This window comes from Lontra canadensis, unplaced genomic scaffold, assembly GCF_010015895.1.
Source record: "Lontra canadensis isolate GAN:19392208 unplaced genomic scaffold, GSC_riverotter_1.0 scaffold1, whole genome shotgun sequence".
NCBI lineage: Eukaryota > Metazoa > Chordata > Mammalia > Carnivora > Mustelidae > Lontra > Lontra canadensis.
The window spans coordinates 8,206,092-8,230,629 of NW_022630995.1; the positions used below are offsets into that span (position 1 = coordinate 8,206,092).

General features: G+C 40.1%; 1 protein-coding gene and 1 pseudogene across 3 annotated transcripts in view; one reads left to right on the forward strand and one right to left on the reverse strand.

The window, feature by feature from the left end:
* The window catches only part of MTHFD2L (methylenetetrahydrofolate dehydrogenase (NADP+ dependent) 2 like), a 130,083-nt gene that overhangs the window by 7,838 nt on the left and 97,707 nt on the right, over positions 1-24,538 (reverse strand). For 2 of the 3 annotated variants that reach the window (XM_032840591.1, XM_032840729.1), the window contains exon 7: positions 20,332-20,457. The exons of the other annotated variant lie outside the window; for it this stretch is intronic. In XM_032840591.1, coding sequence (XP_032696482.1) covers positions 20,332-20,457 — 126 coding nt within the window. The remainder of the gene's footprint in view (positions 1-20,331; positions 20,458-24,538) is intronic. 3 annotated transcript variants of the gene reach the window in all.
* Positions 21,380-23,332, forward strand: LOC116871274 (annotated as a pseudogene).

Sequence of the window (24,538 nt, forward strand, 5' to 3'; positions counted from 1 at the left end):
GGGCCCAGAGAGAGTCACCACAAATGTTTCTTGAGGAAGACAGCCAGAGCCACTATCCCTTGGAGTGGATAGTGTAGCTAGGAGATGGATATTAAAAAGATAATCACCCAAATAATAATTGAACTCTGGCTATGAAATGTGCCACACGTGTGAATGTGATAAGGCCCTCACTGAGCCTTGCATATGTGGGTGGTGTTTATCTAGGCCGGGCCCAGAAATATGAAGGATAAATCCAACCTTTCCTGCGAAACAAAGAGGTGGTGTGTAGCCAGTGTTCTTGGTTAGGGGAGGCAAGGTCTGTGCAAGAATGAAGGGGAAGAGTCATGCTCCTGTAGAGCCCAGAAGAATATGTTAAAATTCTGGATATTAACCTAAGAACAATGGCTAAAGTATTTTTTTTAAATTTGGGGGGGGATATATATATATAACTATATATATAACTATATATATATTCTGAAGCAAGATAAGGTCAAATGGAGAAACTGTTTTGGATTGGCATATTTCTCTAATGAAATGAGTTTATCATCTGGGGCAGAGGAAAAGGAGATAAAGAGAAAGTAAGAACATAAGGTTAAGATGTGCTAAGATGGTAGTAAATTCTGGTTCTTCTGCAGCTCAAGGAAGGAACAGGAATCAGAAATGGGCATCAGAGAAAGCTCTGTAAAGTGACAGAAAAGCTTCCAGATCTGATGGATGCCTGAGGGGTAAGATAAAGGTGAGAATACAATGCAGATATAAGGAAATAGTAAAAGCAAGGAGGTTTGATCTGACAATGAAGTTGATGCAATGGAGGAGTTAACAGAAGTTCATTATGACCTAAGTACAGGAGGAAAACAGAATAGAATGAGATGTGGGGTGGTGGGGGTGGTGGGTTATATGACACCTCAGGGAGGGGGCAGGACATTTAGGCTGGGTGATGGCAGCTGTAGTTATTGTGTCCTGGTGACTTTTTAAAGAAAGTCTTTTGTGAATAAACTTGGTTATTTCTATCTGTAGGAACAACCAATTTTACAAAATGAGAAACTGGGAGTGAAAAATGTATACTGCTTAATAATTTCCAGATAATGACACAGAAATTCATGTTGCATTTTCACAAAGTTTCAGGTCCTTGAACATTATTAAATTATTATCCAAGAAATCATTTTTTACCCTGAAATCCAGAGGCCAATCTGTCATGTTCCCTTTTCTCCACTCTGTGGATGACTATTTTCTTTTGGTACCTAGCTTCAGTCCAGGGTCAAGAATTCAGATGGGCATGGCTTGACAGATTTCCCAACATTCTTACTTGAAGACAACCATGTGTCATGGTCAGGATTAAAACAAGAAGTACAGAACAGAAGTGATTAGGTTATTTCATGTTTAAAATCTGAGGTGATGACAGGGATGATGGAAGAAATGAGGTGTCTAGTCTATGTGTCTCAAAAAAATCCAGGGGTGACATGTGATCACAAGGTGTGGAAAGATTACTCAGGAAGGATACTAACAGCAACATAAGAGACAACAAAACGTCTTTTAACAACTAGGGTGAGAATGAAAGAAAAACGTATGTGACCATTGACCTTTGGTACAGCAACCCATGTTTCATCACAGGGTATCTCCGGCTGGTGTGTTCTGTGCCATTATTTCCTCTGGAAACTTTATATTTGAGGTTCCTAGGGTCTGGAATTAATAATCCAAACTCTCGCCTAAGGTACTCTGTTAGGGAGACTCGATAATTCTTTGGCACACAGTGAATTTCTGCTTTGTTACATTACATACTACGCCAAAGTTTCCAAAAGGAATTTCCAGATGTACCTAAACAATTGATTTTCTGGTATGCCTTGGAAGTTGTATTATTCCGGCAGAGTCAAAGAATATATTTGTTCTTTATAAATGTAGTTTCAGGTAGAGGATGAGGAACTCATGTCTCAAGTTCCTGTAATATTGTTGTATTTCTCTTTGCATTTTGTCCAGTTTTCTGCCACTTTTGAGGAAGTACTCCATGACCCATGTCAGATTTGCAACTAATTTTTAAAACAAACTTCCATCCCACAAAGGAAAAGGAATGGTTCCTTACGTGTGGCAAAACAGCAGATGAAAATTTCCTGTTTTTCTCATATGAATTTCAGCATTCTAGTATAAAAGCGTAATTGTCTCAATTAAATGCTTGGAGAATTTTCCCATGCTTCTAAATGCAGGCCATTTAGACATGACCTCTCAAATACATCCACTATAATGAAGTGGAGACAAGCTTCAGGAAAATGAAGTACATGAATAACAACCAGAAAAACCTGACTGGCTCAGGACTGGAGAAACAGTATGACTCAGGAGGTAAGATGGAAAACACTCCACTTTCTCATATGGTTGATATAAAAATGACACTTACGAGCACGATGAACCAGAGAGAGTAAAGGGCTCCTTGGCAAGTGAATGGCTCACTGCTGAACTCTCGCAAGGCTACAAGGAGTCAGAGACCCCAATGGCAATTCACTCTGCTTCCTCTTGCATTTATCTGGTTGCCTGATTCTGGGGTTTCTACAAGATTTCTACATATATTAGGACATTCATTATCTAAGCACCCTTTGGGGCAGTAATAGGACAGACAGGATTAATCCCCTAATGGAGTAAAAGAGTGAGCCTCTGATCCACATTTCTAGATGGATTGTGCTGGTTTCATTAGCTTTGTAAGTTGCACTTACACATACATTCTTCACCTATTTACTGTGCTATCTGTATGTGCAAGATGGCTAAGCCTTTTTTTCCCTCTAATGTTCTCCTTACATTAAATCAAATCTCCATATATCCAGCTACCTGCCTCATAGATGTGAACACCAACAGAGAATGCTCATACCACTCAGAATGCATTCAATGGAGTCAAATAGCAAATCAATCACCAAATGAAAATCTGAAATTGCTTTCTGTGAACTATGTCTGTGATCCTTCTGTGGAACCTCCTTCATGACCATGGATGGTATCACCTACCATTGTCCATTTCCCTTTCAGTAGGCAGGAGTAAGGATTACCGCCATGTGTATTTCTAGTACTTTACCAAAAAGACTAACACTATCTCCCTTTCATTAATTCTTGAGAAAAACATAATCATCATGTACTCATCTCATTCTCCCATAGTCCTTTTTCCTCAAGTCACTGAACATTCCTATCATACAGTGAGAAATGTGTAAACTAGATAGGCTGTTTGGAGGATTCTCCAAATCTCTTAGCAAGGCCTCGATGTCAGTAGCCTGCCATTATCAACCCAAGATGCTAGGAGATAAAATCTCCATCTAGAGATATTTGTACTTTAGTATGGAGCCCTGGGAAACAACTAAAAAAAAAATCGCATCCTTAGGTGTAAAAGAAGAAGGACTTGCAGAGGCAGCAGCCCTTCTCTTGTTCCTGGGGATGTCCTCTCTGTGCTTCAACTTTTACCTCCTCTGTGAAGGTAGATTGCGCAATTTCAAATATGTTCTTCTACAAAGAATGTCTTTACAGCTGATCTGATTTCAAAGAACGTAGACTTCACAATGAGCACCGTGCTGTAAAATGTAAGTGTGCAGTGAGCCACAGTAGGGTAGGTGGCCCCCTGAGAAGGATCTCACGGTGACCATGACTACTTGTTTTATGAAATGACCTGTAGAGGCACTAGACCACAGTGTTGGTAGCAGTCTCTCTAACAGAGATGTTTGCAAATTTCCATTCACTATTTTTTTTTCAAGATTTTATTTATTTATTTGACAGAGAAAGAAAGCACAAGCAGGGGGAACAACATTCCATCTACTTTTTAAAAATGACAGGAAAAGGCGAGCCTGGGTGGCTTAGTCACTTAAGTGTGCGACTCTTGGTTTCGGCTCAGGTCGGGATTTCAGGATCATGAGATCCTGCCCTGTGTTGGGCTCCATGCTGGGCATGGAGTCTGCTTCAGTTTCTCTCTTCCTCTCCCTCTCCCCCTCTTGCTCATTCTCTCTTTCTCTCAAATAAATAAATAAATCTTAAAAAAAAAAAAAAAAGATTGGAAGAAATCACCTCTGGGATAAAGTGTTAGGTTCTCTCCTCCCTTATCCTAAAGCTGGACTTTTGGGCTACCTTGTAATCATCTACCACAAAAAGTTGATATTTTGAGCCAATTGGCCATATTGTTATGAACTGAATATTTGTGTCACTCCAAAATTTGTATGTTGAAATCCTAACCTGGGATGTGATGGTATTAGGAGGTGGGGGCTTGGGAAGGTGATTAAGTCACGAGGGTGGAGACCTCAGGAATGGGTTAATGCTTCTATTAAAGAAACCCCATTGAACTCTCTCATTCTTTGCACTATATGAGGATACAATGAGCAGTTAGCTGGCTGTAACCCAGAAGAGGGTCCTCATAAGAATCTGACGATGGTGGCACTGTGATCTTGGACTTCCAACATCCAGAACTAAAAGAAATAAATGCTTATGGTTTTAGTTGCAGTTTGTGGAAATTTGTTAAGGCAGCCTGAACTAAGACACCTGCCATCAAATTGAATGATTAACACTGAATACTGAGTTGATGGGGAGTCTCTTTAACTTTTTCTGTTGGTTTTGTTTGTTGGTTTTACAATATCACAGACTAATAGTTCTGTATAAATGATCTACATCAAAGATAGTAACATTTCATTAGAAACTGGCAACACTCTCTTACTTTCCCATCTTGTAGAACACATACTTAGGAGTAAAGAGTACTAAAATCCCTTCCAAAAGAAGCTTACTTTAAATCAAAACAGATGAACATAGGGAAAAGAAAAAAAAAAGGAGAGGGGAAGGCAAACCATGAAACAGACTCTTAGCTATAGAGAACACAATGAGGGCTGCTGGAGGGGAGGTGGGCAGAGGGATGGGTTAAATGGGTGGTGGGCATTAAGGAGGGCACCTGTGATGAGCACTGTTACTTGTTGTAAGTGATGAATGACTACATTCTACTCCTGAAACTGGTTTTACACTATACATTAACTAACTAGTACTTAAATAAAAGCTTGAAACATTAAAAAAAAAAAAAGAGGAAGAAGAAGAAACTTATTTTAACATGTAATTTGGAGAATATAAATTCCATGAAAGCAGGAACTTTATCCTGTGCATGGCTATAGCCCCAGTACCTCGAAGGTGTGCTGCATGAGAAATACGTGTTGAGTAAATCAACGAATGACTCAATGGATGTATTGTTACTGGATCTAGATTGTTGTAGGTTAATAACATGCTTAATGCTACCTTGAGTGGCAGCTTTTGTCCCCATTAAGGCAGCTTGAAGGAACTACTTCTGTAATGGAAGAGTCACATTAGAGATTTCTAAGTACAGAGGAGGATCATATAGTTGACCAAGGGTATGACTAAGAAGGCTGAGACCTGCTGTGGGGATGGACAGATAAAAGAAATATAGGACAAGAAGCTCACTATACAGCGACATATAATTCAGTAGACAACAGCTGAGTAGAAGTATAAGGTAGTATAGGATTAAGAACAAAATGAACAAGGCTTATGGGACCTGCTACAGGAACTTGGAGAAGGTGGGGATAAGCATGAGAGCTTTAAAGTGGCTTTGCATGAAGAGCAGACTTGGCCAGAACAAAGTTGAGGCCAGAAAAGCAACGAGGGACAGGGTGGGAATGTAAAGTTACATACTTCTGGATTAGTTCAGAAGTGAGCATGGAGAGGGAGGTGAGTCATGTGAGCGCACAAGTGCACACACGCACACACACACACACATACACACACATACACACTCTCTGTCTTTTGCCAGGCACTGCACTCAGCAAGTCACATACATTAGCTCATGTGAGGCGATTATTTCATTTAATCTTTGTAACAACTTTATAAGATAGCCTCTATTATCTCAGTTTTTCAGATGATAAAATCAAGTTTCAGAGAGGTGAAGTGATTTGCCTAAGATCATAATTGTTTTATGCAACAGAACTAGGATTCAAAACTAAGTCAGCTTGACTGCAAATTATAATATTTTAAGAAAGATTGGACACAATATAGAAAGAGAAAGGAGGGACAAGGTAGATCTCAGGTTTCAAAGGTGAGATACTGTGTGTACAAAGACATCTGGAAGTGACTGTGGTTTTAGTTCCACATCTAGTAGTTTCTTAGAAAATGGTGTTGGGCTTCTATAATAATTCTAGACCTCTTTTGTCCTCATATTTTGACTACTGTGTTAGAATTTTTCAGAATAATTCTACCGGCTAGAGTCCCAAATTATAGAGTCCCTTTTGTTGTAGTAGGGCTTTCATGGCTTTGAAGAATGCAAAGTAAGCCTCCAGCTACTTGGGGCATAATTCACGACTGTTTACAATGTCTCATTTCCCTTGTTCAACAATGGTGAGCCTACTATTGAGTCCAAAAGACCTTTTGCAGTTTTTCTTCTTTGCCTTTGGTCTGCTATTTCTCACCTGGAAAGAGCCCCTTTTTCTCTTTCTCTGTCCACTCTCTACCCTATATACACACACACTTGGGTAAAATTCATCTTTTCAGACTCATCTCAAAAGGATTCTAGAACTGGCGCCTTCACTCTTGCTTATTTGAAAACTCTTAAGAGTCATAATTGATTCTCTTCTTTCTTTTATATCTAATCATTCAGCCAATCCTTCCAACTCGTTCTTTAAATTCTATCTACCATCTAAAAACCTGTTAACACCTTCACCCATTACTGTGTTGGCCCACACCTCATCTTGGATAATTTCTTACTTGGATAATTATAATAGCCTCCTAAGAGGTACCCTATTTATATCCTAACCTCTCTAAGGTCTATTTGCCATCAGTAGCCAGAGTAATCCTGTTAAAACGCAAGTCAAATGTCATTTCTTTGCCCCAAATTTTCTAATAGCATTCCAATGCATTTAAAGTAAAGTCCAAATATCTTTCCACAGCCCTACATGATATGGTATCTCTGCTGTTGCCTCTTTGACTTTATCTCCATGATTCTTCCCTTTATTTACTCTGAGCCCGTTACAATGGCCTTACGGCAGCTCATGATAGCCAGCAGGCATGCTGGTCCTCAAGGCCTTCATGCTTGCTGCTCCGTGTGTGTGGACTAGTCCTCTGCCCTATATCCACATGGCTCCCTCCCTCACTTTGCTCAGGCTGGTGGTGCGCCTTCCCTGAACACCCATTTTAAGCAACCTTACTCTATAATTCTCTAGCCTCCCTTATCTTGTTTCGTTTTTGTAACAGCAAACACTTCCTAATATATTATATGGATATGTATGTATTTGTTTACTGTCTTCTCCCACCAGATGTAAGTTACCTGTGGGTTAGGACTTCGCCTCTTCAGATCAGTGTCACGCCTCGAGTGCCTATCACAATGTCTGACAAATAACATTGCTCCAAATCCTTCTGCATTCCAGCCTCAGCCTCTCTCTGGCCTCCAGGAATTCCTGGGAGGGCCAAGGGAGGCTCCTTCCCTTCCCACTGTGCTCCTTAGCTCTGTTTGCAAAGGATTGTTGTGAGGGACCAGAGAAGTCCCTTGGACTACAGTGCTGGGAATCATGGGCCAGGAAGAAAATCACTGGCAGGAAATGGGCTCAGCTGTTGTGACCCCTACAAGGCTGATAAAGACCATCCTTGGCATAGTTTAAGAAAAGGGCAAGTTATAAGCTGGGATCTGGGCCTTCTTTTCTCCCTTACTATCTGTGGCAGTTGGCCTAGGGGTCCCCTTTCCCTCCCTCCCTAGGACCGTTCTCTCCCTATCCACATACTCCTCTCCAAGTTTAAGCACTGAACATCATGAAAATTATTCTTCTCATGAGTTCAATGAACTGCTGTTGGTCCTGTGTCATCCTTCTGCAGCCTAGAGGGTGAGGTAACCCGGCTTCAGGAGGGCATTTGGTCCCATTGCTCTCCCAGCATATCCATGGGATGGTACAAGAGGACCCCACAGGAGGCTCTGAAGAGCAAGCAAGACACTGTAGAGCAGAGAGCAAACAAATAACACTAGGAGGGAAAGGCCCTGCCCGTGCCCCAGTACCCCCTGTGTCCCATCCTGAACCTAGAGCCCCCACACTGTATTTTTTTAAAAATTTTAATTGAGATATAATTTATATAAAACATTATTTAAGCTTAAAATGTACAACCTGGTAATTTGATACATTTATATATTACAATATGATTACCATCCTGTCTTTACTTAACACCTCTATCACACCACATAATTATAATTTTCTTTCTGTGAGAAAACATTTAAGATCTAGTTTTTAAAGCAATTTTGAAATATATGATATGGTATTGTTAGCTAGAATCACTATGCTATGCATTAGAGCTCCAGAACTCACTCACTTTCTAGTTACAAGTTTGTACCCTTTAACATCTTCCTAGTTCCCCCACCCCCCAGCCCCTGGTGACTACCATTCTACTTTGCTTTGACAAGTTCAGTTTTTTCAGATTCCACATATAAGTAATACCACACAGGATTTGTCTTTGTCCGACTTATCTCATTAAGCATAATCCCCTCAAGGTCCATCCATGCTGTCACAAGTGGCAGGATTTCCTTCTATCTTATGGCTGAAAATATTCAGTTGAATATATATATACCCCATCTTTACCCCTTATCCATTGACTGACACTTTTGTTCCACAGCTTGGCTACTGTGAATAATGCTGCAATAAACATGGTTACATAGGTATCTTTTTGATAACCTGTTATTTTATTTTATTTTATTTTATTTTATTTCTTTTCAGTGTTCCAAAATTGATTGTTTATGCACCACACCCAGTGCTCCATGCAATACGTACCCTCCTTATACCCACCACCAGGCTCACCTAACCCTCCAAGCCCCTCCAAAACCCTCAATTTGTTTCTCAGAGTCCACAGTCTTTCATGGTTTGTCTCCCCCTCCGATTTCCCCCAACTCACTTCTCCTCTCCATCTCCCAATGACCTCCATGTTATTCCTTATGTTCCACAAAAAAAGCGAAACCATATGATAATTGACTCTCTCTGCTTGACTTATTTCACTCAGCATAATCTCTTCCAGTCCTGCCCATGTTGATACAAAAGTTGGGTATTCATCTTTTCTGATGGAGGCATAATACTCCATCATGTATATGGACCATATCTTCTTTATCCATTTGTGTTGAAAGGTATCTTGGTTCTTTCCGCAGTTTGGTGACATGGCTATTGCTGCTATGAACATTGAGGTACAGGTGGCCCTTCTTTTCACCACATCTGTATCTTTGGGGTAAATACCCAGTAGTGCAATTGCAGGGTCATAGGGTAACTCTATTTTTAATTTCTTAAGGAATCTCCACACTGTTTTCCAAAGTGGCTGCACCAACTTGCATTCCCACCAACAGTGTAAGAGGGTTCCCCTTTCTCCACATCCTCTCCAACACTTGTTTCCTGTCTTGTTAATCTTTGCCATTCTAACTGGTGTAAGGTGGTACCTCAATGTGGTTTTGATTTGAATCTCCCTGATGGCTAATGATGAACATTTTTTCATGTGTCTGATAAGCCATTTGTATGTCTTCTTTGGAACAAGAGCCCAGGACCTGACGGATTCCCTGGGGAGTTCTACCAAACATTCAACGAAGAAATAATACCTGTTCTCCTGAAGCTGTTTCAAAAAATAGAAACAGAAGGAAAACTTCCAGACTCTTTTTAGGAAGTCAGCATTACCCTGATCCCCAAACCAGGCAAAGACCCCACCAAAAAGGAGAATTTCATACCAATATCCCTCATGAATATGCTAAGATTCTCAACAAGATCCTAGCTAATAGTATCCAACAGCACATTAAAAAGATTATCCACCATGTCCAGGCAGGACTTATCCCTGGGATGCAAGGGTGGTTCAATATTCGCAAATCAATCAATGTGACTGAACAAATCAGTAAGAGAAGACAGAAAAACCACATGGTCTTCTCAATGGATGTAGAAAAAGCATTTGACAAAATACAGCATCCATTCCTGATTAAAATGATTCAAAGTATAGGGATAGAGGGAATTCCTCAACTTCATAAAATCTATTTATGAAAAACCCACAGCGAATATCATCCTCAATGGGGAAAAGCTCACAGCCTTCGCTTTCAGATCAGGAACACGACAAGGATGTCCACTCTCACCACTCTTGCTCAACATAGTACTAGAAGTCATAGCAACAGCAATCAGACAACAAAAAGAAATAAAAGGTATTCAAATGGGCGATGAAGAAGGCAAACTCTCTCTCTTCACAGGTGACATGATACTTTATATGGAAAACCAAAAAGACTCCACCACCTAAACTACTAGAACTCATACAGCAATTCAGTAACGTGGCAGGATACAAAATCAATTCACAGACTTTCTCGTACACTAACAATGAAAATACAGAAAGGGAAATTAGAGGATTGATTCCATTTACTATAGCACCATGAACCATAAGATACCTGGGAATAAACCTAACCAAAGAGGTAAAGGATCTGTACCCGAGGAACTACAGAACACTCATGAAAGAAATTGAAGAAGACACAAAAAGATGGAAAACCACTCCATGCTCATGGATCGGAAGAATAAACATTGTTAAAATGTCTATACTGCCTAGAGCAATCTATACTTTCAATGCCATCCCAATAAAAATTTCACTGGCATTTTTCAAAGAGCTGGAACAAATAATCCTAAAATTTGTATGGAACCAAAAGAGACCCTGAATTGCTAAGGAAATGTTGAAAAAGAAAAAACAAAACTGGGGGTATCATGTTACCTGATTTCAAGCTTTACTACAAAGCTGTGATCACCAGGATAGCATGGTACTGGCACAAAAACAGACACATAGACCAGTGGAACAGAGTAGAGAGCCCAGATATGGATCCTCAACTCTATGGTCAAATAATCTTTGACAAAGCAGGAAAAAATATACAGTGGAAAAAAGACAGTCTCTTCAATAAATGGTGCTGGGAAAATTGGACAGTTATGTGTAGAAGAATGAAACTCAACCATTCTCTTAAACTATACTCAAAGATAAACTCGAAATGGATAAGAGACCTCAACGTGAGGCAGGAATCCATCAGAATCCTAGAGGAGAACATAGGCAGTAATCTCTTTGACATCGGCCACAGCAACTTCTTTCAAGATATGTTTCCAAAGGCAAAGGAAACAAAAGTGAAAGTGAATTTTTGGGACTTCATCAAGATCAAAACTTCTGCACAGCAAAGGAAACAGTCAACAAAACAAAGAGGTAAGTCACAGAATGGGAGAAGATATTCGCAGATGACACTACAGACAAAGGGCTGATATCCCAGCTCTATAAAGAACTCCTCAAACTCAACACACACAAAACAGATAATCACATCAAAAAATGATAACCTGTTCTTATTTGCTTTGGATACATACTCAGAAGTGGGATTGTTGGATCATAAACTCAACATGCAGAAATCAGTTTTGTTCCTATACACTAACAATGAAAGAAATGAAAAAGAAATAAAGAAAACGATCCCATTCACAACAGTATCAAAAACAATAACATACTTACAAAAAATTGAACTAAGGAAATGAAGGATCTGTACAATGGAAATCACATGACTTTGATGAAGAAAACTGAAGAAGACACACAGAAAAGTGGAAAGGTATCCCATGCTCATGGGCTGGAAGAATTAATTGTGTTAAAGTGTCCGTACTACCCAAAGCCATCTATAGATTCAGTGCAATTCCCACCAAAATTCCAATGGCATTTTTCAGAGAGATAATAAAAAAATTGAATGAAATCACTGAAGACCCTGAATGGTCACAGCAATCCTGAGAAAGAAGAACAAAGCTAGAGGCATCACACCTCCTGATTTCGATTTATACTATAAAGCTAGAGTAATCAAGGCAGTATGGTAGTGGCATAAAAACAGACACATAGACCAGAGGAACAAAGTAGAAAGCCCAGAAATAAATTGCTGCATGTAAGGTCCACTATTATTTGACAAGGGAGCCAAGAACACTTAATGTGGAAAGGATATGGTCTTCAGTAAATGGTTCTGCGAAAACTAAAGAATGATACATAGAAAAACGAAATTGAACCCCTATCTTTTCTGCTTACAAAAATTAAGTCAAATGAATGAAAGACTTAAACATAACACCAGATACCATAAAATTTCTAGAAGAAAACAGGGGGAAAGCTCCTTGACACTGGTGTTAGAAATGATCTTTTGGATATGACACCAAAAGCAAAGGACACAGAACAAAAATCAACAAGTGGGACTACATCCAACAACAACAACAAAAAACTTTGTGCACAGCAAAAGAAATGATCAACAAGATGAAAAGGCACTCTATAAAATGGGAAAAAAAATTTGCAAATCATGTATCACATAAGGGGTTATTATCCAAAATACCTTCTAGAAGTACCTGAAGAATGTAACAACTAATAAACGAAGGAAAAAAATCCAATTAAAAATTGACAGACGACATAGACATTTTCCCAAAGAAGACATCTGAATGGCCAATTAGTACACAAAAAAGTGCTCAACATCAGCCATCATCAGGGAACTATCTGGCAGGGCATACACACAAAAACCTCAGGACTTGAACCAGGAGACAGGCAGAGTCTGTGTGGGGATCAGCAAATGGGCTTTCTCATAGGCTTGTCCCTAGTTCCTGCAGGTTTGCCCAGAGTGTACTTACCCAAAGCTGCCTAGAACTACTACTACTGTCCTCACTACTGGAGTGTTTCTGGGGAGTGCCTGGCCCAGGCCTTTGATCTCCAGCAGAGCCTCATAACAGTAGCAACAGCCCCATCTCTTGAGGCTGGAGGGTCCTGCATCCTCTGTAGATTCCCACCTGAGGTCTCCAGCCCACTTCTTGGCCAAATGACCCAATTCAGTCAAAGCTGGCCTGTCCTCTGTTGTTATTCTACGTATCTGGGATCCTCGCCTCATCCACTCTGATCTATCCTTAAAACTCTGGAAACCTGTTCTCAAGAGGTAGGTCACCCGGGGCCAGTATATGTCACAGCAAGACCAGCAGGGCAGACAGAAGCTCAGGGATGACCCCAGCTGGTTCCCCTCCTAGGAGCTTGCCCAAAGCAGACCTCACGCTCTCCTGACACATCTCGCTGTGTGGGTTTCTCTTTCTTGTTTGGTCACAATAGGTGGTAATTCATATGCCTTTCCTATTCAGGACCAGTTGTTGATGGCGTCTGAGTCAGGGTGAGACCTAGATCTACTCCCCTTGCTATTTTTCCGACTCCTGAATATATTGCATGGCATGCATTTCAGTAAAAGTATGGCTTAGTGAATTTGAAGGGCTGCACAGAAAACATCAGTAATGATCAAGAGATCAAAAATAAGGTCAGTAAAGAGACCTAAAAATTGGAAATCACAAAGGGACTTGATTTTCAACATGGCATGAAGTTGCCAAAAAGCGTCTAGTTTTCAGGCGCCTGGGTAGCTCAGTTGGTTAAGCACCCAACTCTTGATTTGGGCTCAGGTCATGATCCCAGGGTTGGGAGACTGAGCCCCATGTCAGGCTTTGTGCTGGGCATGGAGACATGGGATTCTCTCTCTTCCCCTCTGTTCACTCCCCCATACCCGCTCATATGCACGCTCTCTCTCTAAAAAAAAAAAAAAGAAAGAAAAAAGTGTCTAGTCTTTACCAATGATTGAATAATAAAACTAAGTTTACTTAGATTGTACTATTTACATATTACAAATCTACATATACTTTATCTACAGAGTTCATGGTTAATACTGGAAGATCTGAGCCAAGGTATGACTTCACTGACATTAGGCATCCACTAACTCCACAGGAAAGAACTGATACGTGGATCAGGCTTTGAAACTGACTAAAAAGCAAGCAATGAGATTGTATATGGAGATTTTCACAGCCAAATGAATTAAGGGTAGACTGAATGGTGTGTGGGGGCTGGATGAAGAAATCTCTCTCTATTCTGAGTAAGAGATCAGTTCTCAAGTTCTCATGTACAGAATGGATCATTCTTCATCCAAGCATGACTTCCCATCTAGAGACTCTGGATGGATTCCACATCCTTTTCACTCCCATGCGGAGTGGACATGTGGCTATAGTCAGGTCAATTTTCTTAAAGAGCAGTCACTTGTCTTCATCTCTCTTTCACCTTTCAGTGGAAGAAAACATGGATAAGGAGGCAATTCAACTTCAGCTGTGTGGATAAGAAGAACACTCAAGTGGAACAGTGTTGTGGGCCAAACTGCGTCTCCCCCAACTTCATACGTTGAAGTCCTAACCATCAGTACCTCAGAATGTGGCTACATTTGGTGATTACGATGATGCCATTAGGGTGGACCCTCATTTAATACGGCTGGTGTCCTTGCAAGAGGAGGAAAACTGGACACAGAAATGTACAGAGGAAAGACAATGTGAAGACAGGGAGAAGTCGGCCACCTCTGCGTCCTGGAGAAACAACGCTGGTGACACTTTGATCTCTGACTTCTAGCCTCCAGAATGGTGAGAAATAAATTTCTGTTGTTTAAGCCACACGGTGTTTAGTACTTTGTTATGGAACTTTTATCAAGTGAATACAAATAGTTTGATAAAAGAGTTATCCCTGAAGGAAGAAGAGCTAACTCCAGACATTGGCAGGAGAGAGCTAAACTACCTTGTTGAAGCTCATCTCTTTTGGGGTCCCTTTGTAATGGCTAGTATGTCCTCTAGTATAATACTTAGAGGGGGGAAAACAGAAACAGCATTTAACAATGGAGACAGAGTGAGGCAAACTATGATATATTCGCTAAACATAACCAGGAACCAGGGCTTCAGCGTGGAAAACAGCTGATAAAAATCTAAGGGTATAAGTCACATATTCCTCAAACTACCGAAAATAGGCACACAAGATATCTGGAAGCAAGTACAGTTAACAACAACAACAAAAAAGTTGCGTCAGAGTAGACATTCTTTTCCAAATAATGTGGCTTCTCTACTTTTATAATTTAAATGTTTTATCGACACTGTAATGTACCTTTAGACTAATCTTGTAATTTCTATGAATTCCTGTAACTTTAAGTCAGCAGACAGAATTGCTCTTAGACATTAGCCTCACCTATTTTGACTTTGAGAAAAGCTACATATTGTTCTACTTCTTTCCCTCCTCAGCAGTTCTTCCCAGCATTATCTTATTCCCGGCTTTGGTACAGAGTGTGGAGGTGTGCTCAGAGACGAAACACAGGGAGGAGAGATGGGAGGGAATAAGGAGCCAGACATTCCAGTTCCTTTCATTCCACTGCAATCCCTGAGGAATTCATCATAAAACTGAAGCGAAGCTACTAAAAGCTGCTGAAGACTGTAGAAACATCTGTGTGGTAGCCACGAGGTGCAAATGAGGCCTGAGAATTTGCCAGCGTGAATGAAGTTAGCTGAGTTCGGCTCACCGCATCCATTCAGCGAATTGCTGTCATAAAAGCAGTATAGTTATGAGCTTGTCCAGTGCTCCAGACGGCTTCCCAGTCAGAAGAAGTGATTTACAATTCATGCCACATAATCTCTTGTTTCTACCTTATGAAGATACACTCTTCTTTGTGAGAAATGCATGAAGTTTCTTTCAAAGCTACTAATAGAAAATGACCAGGTGAAAGTAGATAGGTCCAATTGATTTTGTTGCTATTTTTTTAAATCTGTATAGCAAATCTAAATTTTTCAAGATAGATTATTTATTGTGCGTTATTAGTAAGGAAAACAATTCTTAGACACAAAATAATTTTATCACGGATGCTTTCAAATGCTGTTTCTTCGTGCAAAGCCTTAAATTAGAGGGGAGAGGCTCATTCAGGTAATAGAAGGGGAAGGGTGAGCATTTGTCAAATGCTGGAAGCAATGATGAACTATCTTGAATTCTATAATTAAGGAACAACTTAAACCAAAATAGCATTTCAATTTAGTAATAACTTCAAGGCCCTATGAACTCCTCAAGGCACACAGAGAGGAATGGTTTTGTTGGTATTGTTCAATGACCTGTAAAAATGTTTGTCATAATATTAAAAACTCTCTTCCTATGGTTTGTACATGTATAGGGAATTGAAAATAGTAGGAAAACATGTATTTAGTATGCCATAATTTATTGAAAACATTAGAAACATTGAGAATTAATGTGTTCTGTTTATTTTCAAAGACTTATCAAGAGTAGTTTGAACAGTGTTTTGTGTTCTGCTTATACACCATGCAGTACTGGGTAAGTATCTTCCCTACTCGTTGGGGAATTTTGGATTCCTTTCCAAATCTGAGTCCGCTTCCACCATTTTGTACTTGCCCTTTCAACATCACGAAAGAGAGATCTTTCAACGTGAAGATTTACGCCAGCACCGCTTTCCTCATTTTTGTTGGTGAGCTCGCCTTCACTGAGTTCCTCTGGCTGTGTACCCGGAATCTCGCAAAGGGCAAGTGGTGGCAATCCCGACATCCCATGTCACCTACTGCAAACTCTACCGTCCGCATCACTGTTTTCCGTTTTTTCCTAGCACTTCCCTCCGTCTGGGATCTGTTTTTGCAAAATGTCACGTGGTTTATTAGTGGGGGTCATCTGAACCAAGTAAAGGTGTGCCACGACCAACCACGAATGTAAACTGAAGGAAGGGACGTCATCGGCGCCGGTCACAGGGCACATTGGTTATTTGCAGCGCGATTAGCAGGTGGAAGAGCGAGCAGAGGAGTTTACGCTGCCTGTGGCTACAGTTAATACGGCACGCTCCCTGAACTCTGAACTGCTTTGTCCTTCTATCCCTAAACCGTGGTAACTGAAATCTGGGTACATCAGACCGTGTAGAGTGAGGACAGGTGGATGTGGATACTGTTATCTAGGCACTTTTAGAACTTGCTATCAAACTTGTCCTGGGGGAAACATAAAAGAAATAAGTTTGTGTCTCAAAACAAAAGTATTAACCCAGTGAAATACAGAATAGTGGAGACAACGCAGGATTGAAATTCCAAGTGCCTGGCTATGAACCCACAGTGTCCCATCATGCGTCAGCTCAGGGATGATGCCCAGGCTCCATGTTCCTCTGTAAAATGAGGGATAATAACAATGCTTTATAGGGTTATCATAAGAATTAAATGAATAATTCAGGTAAAAGGCTGAGGAAGGACAGTAAGCACCTTTCAAACACTATTATTACTAAATGAAAAATAGTTCCAAGTGATCTGAGAAGAGGGTGTCCCCATGTCAGAAAGCTTCTCCCACCTTTCTTACCCTCCATATAATTTTCTACTAGATCTGCCTGCCTCCTCTCTCGGAATATTGGCAATTTTATGGCAGAGGTGGCACACGATTATTGGAGGACTGCTGAAGGGAGGGACAATCCTTTCTCCCTAGGCCACCTTGAGTCGTGACCCCCATACCAGGCCACCAGCTCAAGAAGGGCTACTCGATTCTATTCTGGGCTCTGGAGAACAAAGAGGGAAGGAAGCAGAGAATGGAACAGAGGAAAAAATGAGAATGAGAAACACTTGTAGATGAAGGAAGATGCGTCTGGTGCACATTATATCTAAATTAAAACAAACTCCTGACATGAACATCATAAAGAAATATTTAGGGTGATTTATGTCACCTTTTGTCAAGAACTATAGTATAGGGTAAGGAAGCTCTCATGCTGTGTTTGATATAAAATATCACTCATAAATGAGGAGCCCGATTCAAAAGTGAGGCCGAAACATCTAATAATAAAGCAGATTACTGGAAGGCATCCACATTTTCTTAGAAAGAAAAAAGACAAAATGCCTCCTGGTTTTGCAAATCATTGAATTTGCGATTATTTACCTATTTCTGCTATTTCTGACCCCTAAGGGGGTCAGTTAATGAAATTATTCTTTAAAAATCGTTCCCACCAAAGGCCATCCTGTTTCCCTTTACTAGAGAGCTGCACATTTCTGAAAGGACGACTTATTTTCGCATTTGACTTTACTGGCATCCACTTGTTTCTGTTGGCCGTACGGTTAGAGCAAAATGCTCACCGATACTCACAAAGCAACCACACTCTCCCGTGGGCACTTTGCAGCCAAGTGCTCCCTCTAAGCTCTGCGGCATAAGCCAAGTTCAAGTCCCTCCCTCTCAGCAGAGGGATCATCCCTCACCTCAGGTGAAGTCCCGATGAACAACCTGAAGAACAACTTGTCAAAACCCATCACCCGCCTGCCCCTCTGGCTGCCTGAGTCATGTCCTCGCTGGCAAGGCCTTCTTGACCAAGTCTGGGTCTTCTTAGGGTCCTGGGTCTACGAACCAGGGGCGGGGAGCAGGAGTAATATAATCCAGCAGATGGGCATACCTTATGACAGGATTAGAAGACCCTGACCTTCCAAAGGCGGCTGTGTTTTTACCTAATCATTCGGGAGCACTCAGCTAAACGACCAAGGTCCAAGATGCACCAAGCGTTAGGGCTGGGAAGAGCCTCTGCTATCACTGTTGCCATTTAACTGGTAACATCGCCAACAACCAGAGAGGATGTAAAGTTCCTAGGTCTAAAAGCACCTCCCTGTCTCCCAGCCTGGTGTTCTTTCCCAGTTATCTTATATCCTTGTTTCTTTTTGCCACTTCCTTTTTTAAAAATTTCATTATACATCTAGATAAACGTAACTGCCATTCAGTTTAATAGAGTCTACCAAGTGGAGGGATATGCAATCTGAGGTATATTATCTATGTGTGACTGAATAGTCACACATAGATATGAGCATATGCACACACCCCAAAATGCCCACTTTTTTTTTTAATACCCCCCAAAGCGAAAGAACATTCTGGGCTACACCTAAGAATGCATGGAAATTGTCTGAGACCCATGGGCAAGCACATGAGAGAAGGGTCCTAAAAGATGTGTTGAACTGCTGGGGAAGCTTGCCCTACCAGCATGGTCAAGGTTGTGCACTGCAAATATCTGCTTTTCTTGCCTCATGCTGGGTTCTGCCTATGCTACTTGGGTACATCATAAGCGTACAGTGATTTTGCAATAAGCGTGTGGTAACTGTAATGTTATCAGGAAGCTGAATGACTGTGCAAGGATAAATAAAATAAGGTCAGGTTTTAAAATGAAATGTTTCCCTTACTCTTTTCGTGTTGAGAAGTTCAAATAAATTATCGATACCTGACATTACTGATTGGACATGACAAATGAAATAAAGAAATGAGGTCACTTCCTAAAGAGTTTGGCACATACACGTGACACACACATACACACAAGTGCCCATGGTTACATGGAGAGCCACACTTCTTCACGGGAAGCTCCATCCCCAGCAGGGACCGCGGGAATGACAGCCTGTGAGGACAGCAGTGTGTTCTCCCTACTATTTCTTATTCGCGCTTCGGTCCCCACAATGTATTGCAGCACAAGTGTCCTTGGAGTTTCTTTTTCTTTTCTTTTCTTTTTTTTTTTTTAAGCACCAGGCTCAGGCAGTATGCTTGAGTGCCTGTGTGTTTGGTTTCATTCAATACCATGCTAGGACTTGGGTAAAACCATTGGCTGATGACCAGATTCCAAGACAAAATGTAAAATTTAGAATTACTTTAAAAAGGGCATCATCTATTATTCCTTTCAGTTTGTCTATAAAGACACAGGTATAGCTGATACAGTTGTTGACATGGCCTCACTTTTTTTGGCCAGATGATCAATCCAATATATATAGTATTTCTAATATGAAAATATCTCTATTTACTTGACTAAATTCATATCTTATTGGACATCTAAGATTCCTAGGTTATACTGAAAACCTGAATGCCTATAAGCATTTGATGAAGATATTGGAAGTAAAATTGGATTAGGGGGAAACTATCTTTGCAGGGGCTCAGTAGAGATAAGGCATGGAGTTAGAATTGTTTGTTACTATACATTTGATGCCTTATCTCCTTCAATGGCCACAGAAATGTTAATCTAGTTCCTCTTCCTCATCCCCTTTAAAACACAAGTAAAGAATGTTGTCTTGAATCAACCAGGTAACTCTCTAGATTTGAAATATTGTTAGGATTAGCAAACACACCCCAAGATGCCTTCTGGCTTTAAGAGTGAATAGCTGATTATATAGCACAGAGGGCAAAGGACAGAGACACACTTCAAAAAATCAAAATAATGCCTGGTATAGAAGGCCAGCTGAGTTCTTTCACTAAAAACCTGCATTATAAGGACTTTAATCTTAAAACTAAATATTAATGGTATAATTATATTTTCCTCCCAAGAAGTAAGAGGAGAAAAGGAAAGAAGGAACAAAGAAAGGAAGAAAAGGAGGGAAGAAGGAAGAGAGGGAGGGAGGGGAGGGAGAGGGAGGAAGGAAAGTTAGGAATAAGTGAGTGATTACACTCTCGTCCCTCAGAGGAAAGAGGTGCAGTGATTAATAACGTAGTAATGCCTGCATCAAATACAAAGGTGCTCTCTCCACTATGAAAACTTGCAAAATAGAATTTTTCATTGCTTCACTCCTAAAAAAAGATAGAGTTTATTACCTTCAAAGTCCACATCTCCAACCAATTTTGTCTTTCCCGTCACTGGGTCATGGACGTAGTTGATGCCCACATCGATTACAGCAGCACCTTCTTTAACCATATCCGATGTAAGCAACTTTGGAATACCTGAAAGCAAAGCAGAGTTGGAAAATACTTCGCCTTCATCCTTGAGCAGAGCAAAGGTTTATATAGCTGATGTTTTGTTGTCATGGCTTTAAAAGATGTACAAAATACACTGTTCCTAGGAAGAAATGTGATCATTTGATCATTTCTTGACCAAGCAGAAGAACAAAGGCACATGGTGGCTTCTGTGCACGAAATCCTACCTGGATTGACCCTTTCACCTCGGAGATTGCTACCAGATTTCTCCCGATGGGCACCCAGTGGAGTAGCATCCTTTCGTATTTCATGTACTGTAAATAACATGGGGACATTATGGATATGAAGCAGCCTCCTATCCAGGTTGGGTGGAGTGAAAACTATTTGGAAACTGGAGGTAGAGAAAAGGAAGGGTGGAGTGGGCGGGGGAGGGTGAATAAAAAGAAAACAACAAGATGATAATAATTTGAATTCTCAGGTTGTAGTAAATGGTCAAGTACTGCACACGTCATGGTGTCACATCAACTCTAAACACAATGTTACCTTGGACTTCCTTTTTATTTTTTCTTGGTTTCTTTGATTCATTATGTTTCTATATGACTTGGAAAGGTATATGATATACTCAGCTCTACTCACTATTTCTCCACTGCAGTGAAAGATAACTTACGTCTTATGTTGCCATTCATTTTCTAGAACTATTTTCCAAACTTTATTTCAAGTAGGACAGTGCCAGCTAACAGTGGTTAATGTTCCAATTATTTTTGTTAATTACTAAGATGCCAACCCCAAACTTAGTGTCTTAAAACAACACTACATTATTACATTTCACGGTTCTGTGGGTTGACTGAGCTCAGGGGCTGGGTCTTCCTTGGGGTCTTTCAAAGAGCTGGAATCTGACAGTGGCTAAGGCTGGAGCTACCCCAAGATGTGACTGGGCTGATTGTGCAAGATGGCTGACTCACACACGGCTGCACTTGCTGTTCGTGGTTGGTGGAGCTCAGCGGGGGCTATCAGTTGGAGCACACAGACGCGGCCTCTCCTGTGGCTTGGGCTTCCTGGCAGCTGGCTTCCAAGAATGAGTGTTCCAAGAAACGGGGACCAGAAGTTGCCACTAGCTCAAGGCTGGAAACTGGGAGCTGGCACAGTATCACTTCTGTCGTATTCTATCAGCTAAGCAGTGACAGAATCCACTTGGATTTCAAGGACAGAGAGTCCACCTTTTAGTGAGAGGAAAATCAAAGATTTTGCGGCCATCTTTACAACCACTGTGTCTAGGAGGTGATTTACTCATTTTCACATTCTACATCCTTTGGAAGAAAAAGACACATGCTGTGTTGTCAGAGGCTTTCTACTACATTTAAACTATCAATTTAAACATTCCATGGGGTGCCAAGGTGGCTCAGTCATGAAGTAGCTGCCCTCAGCTCAGGTCGTGATCCCAGGGTCCTGGGACTGAGTCCCGCATTGGGCTCCCTGCTCAGCGGGAAGCCTGCTTCTCCCTCTCACACTCCCCTGATTGTGTTCCCTCTCTCAGTATCTCTCTGTCTCTGTCAAATAAATAACACAACCTTAAAAAAAATCAATAAACATTTCAGATGGCTTAAATGTCACCTTGTCGACATACGATTTTTAGTACAAATAAGAATTTAAAGGCTGGGATGCCTGGTGGCTCCGTGGACTAAGCATCTGCCTTCAGCTCAGGTCATAATCCCAGGAAAGTCCCACATTGGCTCCTTGCTCAGCGGGAGTCTGCTTCTCCCTCTGCCTGCTGCTCCCCCTGCCTGTGCTTGCTCGAGCTTTCTCTGTCTCTCTCTCTCTCTGGCAAATAAATAAATAAATAAATAAATAAAATCTTAAAAAAAAATTTAAAAGCCATAAGGAAATGATCAGAACTAAAATAGATGTAGCTATCTGATAGGTTCCTCAACCACATAATAATATAACCAATGAGGCATTTATGTTTGAAATATGTTTTTTCTCTTGCTTTCTTATCCTCGCCCATAGAACTTCTTCCTTTTTATCAGGTCTAGCATAGATACTAAGTATTATTCTAAAGATAGTCATAAATCCCGTTTCTTCTTGGAATCCAATAGAAAAAGAAAACATAGCCTTTTGGCTCCCTGAGCAGTGCCACGACGGTCAACAAGAACCAGCACCTCATGAAAGGTGGCAAAAGGGAGCCAAAAAGAAAGCAGTTGATCCATTTTTGAAGAAAGACTGGTATGATGTGAAAGCATTAGCTATGCTCAATACAAGAGATTTTGGAAAAACGTTAGTTACGAGAACACAAAGAACCAAAATAGGATCTGATGGCCTCAAGGGCCATGTATTTGAAGTGAGCCTTGCTGATCTGTAGAATGATGAAGTTGTACTTAGAAAATTCAAGCTAATTACTGAGGATGTTCAGGGTAAAAACTGCCTTACTAATTTCCATGGCATGGATCTTACCCACGACAGAATGTGCTCCATGGTCGAAAACCGGCAGACCATGACTGAAGCTCATGTTGATGTCAAGACTACTTTGTCTATTTTGTGTTGGTTTTACTGAAAAACACAACAATCAGATTTTGCTCAGTACCGACAGACACACCAAATTCGGAAAAAGATGATGGAAATCATGACCTGAGAGGTGCAGACAAACAACTTGAAAGAAGTGGCCAAGAAATTGATTCCAGATAGCCTCAGGAAAGACCCAGAATGGCCTTGTCAATCTATTTATTCACTGCATGATGTTTTTCTTTGTTAGAAAAGTAAAAATGCTGAAGAAGGCCAAGTTTGTGTTGGGAAAGCTCATGAGCTTCACGATGAAAGGAGTCGTTCTGGAAAAGCGACTGGGGAGGAGACCAGTGCTCAAGTTGAATGAGCTGATGGATGTGAGCCACCAGTCCAAGAATCAGTTTAAAATTCAGACTTTTAGTGCTGACAAATTAAAAAAAAACACCTTATTGAGGTATTTAATTTCTAATCATTCTTTTTATATACTCTAAGCTTGGTGAATCATGTTCTGAACTGAGGGTGATGTGAACTTTTCTGAACTGTTGTATGGATTTTATCCATTGTTCTTAGTTACTGCAGACATCCAAAAGGGTAGTGATCTATTTTAAGCTGTAGTCATCTGAATGGAAGTTGTACAGATGGTTAATAAAAGTAAGTATTTTCTTTAAAAAGAAAAAAGGACATATATATTGACATATGATATAGCTGCAGGAAATACTTTAAAGATGAAAACGTTGATGAAACAGGTATTAAAATCCAGCTACTATGCTTTTGAGAAAGATTCAAATTTCCCTCCCAGCTGTAGTTGTTCATTATGTTTTCTCAGAGAATATCAGACTCACAATAAACAAATGTACAATTTTCAAAATAGAAAGGAATGTGTGCTTGATTTTAGTTCTCAGGAAAATTACAAAATGGAAAAACCTTAAATACATGATTAATTTTTTCTGAGGATGACATCAGATATGTCCATTTTAGAAAAATCTAGAGAATATCTTAAGTTTAGGATGAAAATAAAAATCCCTATAATCATGACATTCAAAGATAGTAAGTATATTTTTATTGTTTTTCTAGGATATATAAATATTTATATATTAGATATAAAATGATACCTATAACTTTGCCAATATTGTGTTTATGTATCCTACCATTCTGTCATTAAAATTAAACTGTGAGCATCTCCCCATTCTATCAATTATTTGAAACCTAAAACCCACATGAAATAATTTCTTATATGGATTACCATAATAAGTTATACAGTTCTGAAATTTTTCTAATATTTTGCTATTATAATTAAATGTAGTGATGATCATTTCTGTTCAAAAAACTCTGGGTGATTTCTATTTATTTATTTATTTATTTATTTATTTTTAATGTTTAACTTTTTTTTTTTTTTGGTGATTTTATTTTATTTTTTTCAGTGTTCCAAGATTCTGGATGATTTCTTAATTGCAGCATCAAATTTGACAAAATTTTTCACTAAGCCCTTATTAACATGATGGAGAAACATGGTTGGATAAAAGCTCCTATTGGTATGTCATGGATAGTTAAATAATGTTTTCCAAAACTGTTGATCAATGCATCTGTAAGAGGTTCTATAGAGGTTTTCCAT